This window comes from Mytilus galloprovincialis, chromosome 12 (assembly GCF_965363235.1).
Source record: "Mytilus galloprovincialis chromosome 12, xbMytGall1.hap1.1, whole genome shotgun sequence".
Taxonomy (NCBI): Eukaryota; Metazoa; Mollusca; class Bivalvia; order Mytilida; family Mytilidae; genus Mytilus; species Mytilus galloprovincialis.
The window spans coordinates 42,231,829-42,236,149 of record NC_134849.1 but is presented as its reverse complement, the minus strand read 5'-3'; the positions used below and the strand labels follow the sequence as shown (position 1 = coordinate 42,236,149).

General features: G+C 31.2%; 1 protein-coding gene across 1 annotated transcript; it reads right to left on the bottom strand.

The window, feature by feature from the left end:
• Positions 1 to 321: 321 nt before the first annotated feature.
• Positions 322 to 1,781, bottom strand: LOC143053666 (FMRFamide receptor-like). The gene is made up of 2 exons (XM_076226456.1): positions 1,239 to 1,781; positions 322 to 1,115 (listed from the first exon to the last, which is right to left on the bottom strand). The coding sequence occupies exons 1-2, from the start codon at positions 1,779 to 1,781 to the stop codon at positions 480 to 482; spliced, it is 1,179 nt and encodes a 392-aa protein (XP_076082571.1). The 3' UTR covers positions 322 to 479.
• Positions 1,782 to 4,321: the final 2,540 nt, after the last annotated feature.

Sequence of the window (4,321 nt, the reverse complement as noted above, 5' to 3'; positions counted from 1 at the left end):
GTCAAATAATGACTCAATCAACTTAACTGTTGATGCCTGTTTCAATGAAAAACTTGAATAACAGAATGTAGGCATAGATAACCTTATGTATCATATATGATGACAATCGAATTTTAACCTCTTTTACGAGGGTTGCTGTCACTAGATAAATTCATGGTTTTAATATCATCATCAACTCTCGTCACGTGTTACATTTTTTATTTCTAAAACCGTTCACATTTGCCTACTTTTCAAACAATTTTATCACCATAATGGAACTATTGTCTTTGCCTCGTCTCTACGAATATCTTTAAGTTATTCTTTCAGAGTTTTTTTTTTTTTTTTTTTTACAATTTATATATGAATAGCTGCAAATGATAAATTAAGATGCATACATTGAAGATTTGTATTTTTTTTATCTAATAAGTGTATAACATTTACATTAAAATAAAACAGTCTCTAAAACTTATCATAAAACACAATATTGACCATTTTGAACTCTAAGATAACACAATATGCGGTGCTTTCCATATGGGATTTGTCTCTCTCACTGTATCTCTCCGATATCTGTATGCCATTAATGATGTTGTAACACTATCTTTAGTAAAATCAGATTTTCTTGATTGATAGTCCGATATCATGATATTTGTTCCTCTTTTCTTTTTCTGCCACCTGCATAAAAGTTTCTTAAAAGTTCTTCGGAATCTGCTGCTAAAGTAAGAATACAGAATGAAGTTTATTGAAGCGTTTACCTGACCCAGCATATTACAAATGTTTCCAGCTATTAATATAATGTCTTTGTCATGTGGTATAATAAAGGCAGAGACATACACTTTGTAGATTAATAGAATTGCCCACGGAATCTGACACAGAAGAAATATAATCACAACCGATATTAACATTGTTGTGACCTTCTGTTGTTCCATACACTGGTTATTGTGATCTCCAAGAACATGAGACTGTGATAACAATTTACGTCGTTTGTTTGCATGCCAAACGGACTTGATGAGAAACATATTAAAAACTGAAAGAAGAATAAGTGGAACGAAAGTAAATAACGTTATGTACCACCAATAATATCCAAACTGGTAACTTTCTCTTTGACCAAACTCTGATGTGTCACATTTGTAATTAATCTTCGTTAGATTTTTATGATTAATTCTAGATGACGAGTTACTCACTTTCATTGACACATTAGTTTTAGTTGTTAAAAAGACTTCGTCCTGTTGATATGTTAAAGGTGCTAAATTGTCGTCCACGGATTGCATAATTTCCTTATCAGTTATAACTTCATTTTCAAAAGCTATTGGCAAAGTGTTACATAAACAAACAAGGAATAAAACTAAAGTTATGAATTTTGCCTTTTGAACTGTACACCAGGCTTTTCCTTTCATTGGATGACAAACGCCTATATAACGTTCTAGCGTAAAACAAACAGTCACCCATACACTACAGTTTCCAAACAAATCAGAAAGTGCCCGACCATAAGGAATGTAATAATAGCTAGACGCATTCATATCTTTGTCCCTGCAGTGTATCATGGATAAAGTTAACATAAATATCAGATAAAGCATATCAAAAACAGCAAGGTTTGTTAGATAGACATTTGTTGAAGTTCTCATTTTCGGTCTACTTAAGACAGCAATATTACAGGAATTTCCTGCAATTCCTAGAATTACAATCACTGGTATTAGAATACGATCCGCTACAAATCGTGTCCATTCAAGTGCAAACGATATTTCATGTGTGTTGATTGGTACCGAAAAGTTGTCGGAAATGTTTGAAATTGCATCCATATTCATCCTTCCTAATTTGCCAATTAAATTTAGTCTCTCCGTTGTAACTATTTCAATACTTATCTCATTGATAACTTTATGTCATTAGCAATTTCCATGTCTTTATATATTCTACAATCAGAAAAAAAACATTACAAAACAAAGGAGATGATGGTGGAAAGAAAATCTAGTGTTGATTGATTAATTCATCCTGTTAAGCAGTTACGTGATGATAAGAGGATTTATGTTATTTTGTTCCTCTGAATACAGATGGTTTGAAAAGGAGACTTATGCTATTGTCATATCGCTGTTTGAAAATAAACTTGAGTAGAATAAGACCCAACGTCTAGACTTTTATGAAATGAACACGACAAACGATCTGACACTAAGTGGATATATTTAAAAAAAATAAACGAATATGCATATTTTTTCAGAACAAAACGCAAAGTTGTTAGTGTTAATTAGTTAAAAGAAATACAGAAGTAAATATATCTTTAAGGCAGTAATATTTGAGTAACGTTTATCTTCCTTACCGCATTTTTTTTTCATTTGTATTTAATATCTCAGAAAATATAAATAAATGAAATCATTGTCCTTATATACGATTCAGATACCATGTTTACACTCCAATTGAAGAAACATTTCAATTATGTCACAGAGTTGAAATAAGAAAAACGAACTATAGTTTTGATAAATGAATAATTTAATATCCAGCCAGAGATGTTTGTATTTTTCTTACAAGTAGAGTAGTGGATAACACATATTTTCAATCAACAATAATGTATTTAACATCCTTCATTTTTTTAATTGAGGTTTCAACGTAATAAGAAGTCATCTAATACGATTTATATTATTACAAACGCACAATACATTTTATTTCTTATATCATTTTTGTTACGTGAAAATAAAGAAACACTTACTTTTAAGTTCACGCGGTCAACACACACCAGTGAATGTCCGTGACTTCATTTGTATATAATTAAGACTATGTGTCCCTTATATTTTGTTAACTGTGCATTTGCATTCAGATATCGCAGATCAAATTTATTCGTTTATAGTGCATTAATGTACGTTTTTTAAACGAATCAAGCCTGACAATTGATATTTTACCGTGTGTTTTTCTATGTTGTGATGTTATGCTTATGTTTCAGAAAATGGGAGAAGGTTTAGATTTATTAAAACGTTTAATCCCGCTGCAAATGTTTGCACCTGTCCTTAGTCAGGAATCCGATGAAAAGTAGTTGTCGTTTGTTTATGTAATTTATATGTGTTTCTCTTTTCTCGTTTTTATTTTATTTTATATAGATTATACCGTTTGAATTGTTTTACACTGGCGAGTAATTTTGGGGCCCTTTATAGCTTGTTGTTCGGTGTGAGCCAAGGCCGTGTTGAAGGCCGTACATTGACCTATAATTGTTTACATTTTTAAAATTGTTATTTGGATGGAGAGTTGTCTCATTGGCACACACACCACATTTTCCTATATCTATGTGATTATTCGTTTAATTTCGCGATTTAGTACCGGCGACAAAAACAAAATGACCAACTATATACGGTGTTGTATTAATTATGACGCTAATTTACGCGAATTCTTCATAAAAAGTCGGAAATGGGTCCTTCTTTTCATTAATTTGCTATTTGCATCGCTGCCTATTGATGATAAACAATTACAACCAACAGAAATTCATTCTAAGAATGTATCGGAAAATAAGACCCAGGAAATTAATTCTTTACGATGAACGATGATTTTATAATTATTATTGTAATTCAGCACGATTCATTTCCCTTTGACAAATTCGATGCAATAACCTTGAAATGATATTAAGTGTCAGAAGCGATTCATTTTCTTTGACAAATTTGGTGCTATATCCTTGAAATGATATTATGTGTCAGAAGCGATTTACTAAGTTAATCGTGTTTATGTTTGTATATGTTATTTCCGTCTAATTTTGAATAAATCTTAGGTGATTTTAGCTTTCCAATTGTGAACTTTCCATTTCTAAGTAGCAACATTCCAGCAGCACCTGCATACGGTGTATATATCTTCCAATTGATACGATATTCCCGTGCTTGTATTTCCTATCATGATCTTCTCGATAGAGGGTTGTTGCTCACAGGGAAGCTATCAAATCAAAAGTTCAAAATTGTGAAGATGAAATTATCTCTTCGTAAATTTTACGGACGCCATCAAGAGTTGGTTGACCGTTATGTAGTAACCTTTTCACAAATAATATCGGATATGTTCCTTACGTTGTAACTACAATCCCTTCCCTTTTCATAAATGTGACCTACCGAATTATACTATTTACCGGATTTGTTATTTGTTGGTCGTGCAATATGTTTATAATGAGAACAAAATATATCTACATCACAAACAGAATAAAATTTGATATATAATTATTTCTCTTATAAGGAAGTCGTTAAAGATCTACTCTTGATATATTTATATTTAATGACTCAATTATTTTTTCAGAGATTCTAAAACATTAATTCTAAATCAGATTTATGCTCCCCATTAGGAAAGTAAAATTTGCATCTTTTTATATATTACGTGAAACAAAAAACGA

What these genes read in the sequence shown, in the direction of transcription:
- LOC143053666 (XM_076226456.1), bottom strand. Translation starts at nt 1,781, where the DNA reads ATGAATATGGATGCAATTTCAAACATTTCCGACAACTTTTCGGTACCA. An exon ending in ATAAGGAAATTATGCAATCC is followed by an intron (nt 1,116 to 1,238) that starts GTGGACGACAAT and finishes AATCTAACGAAG; the next exon opens with ATTAATTACAAATGTGACAC.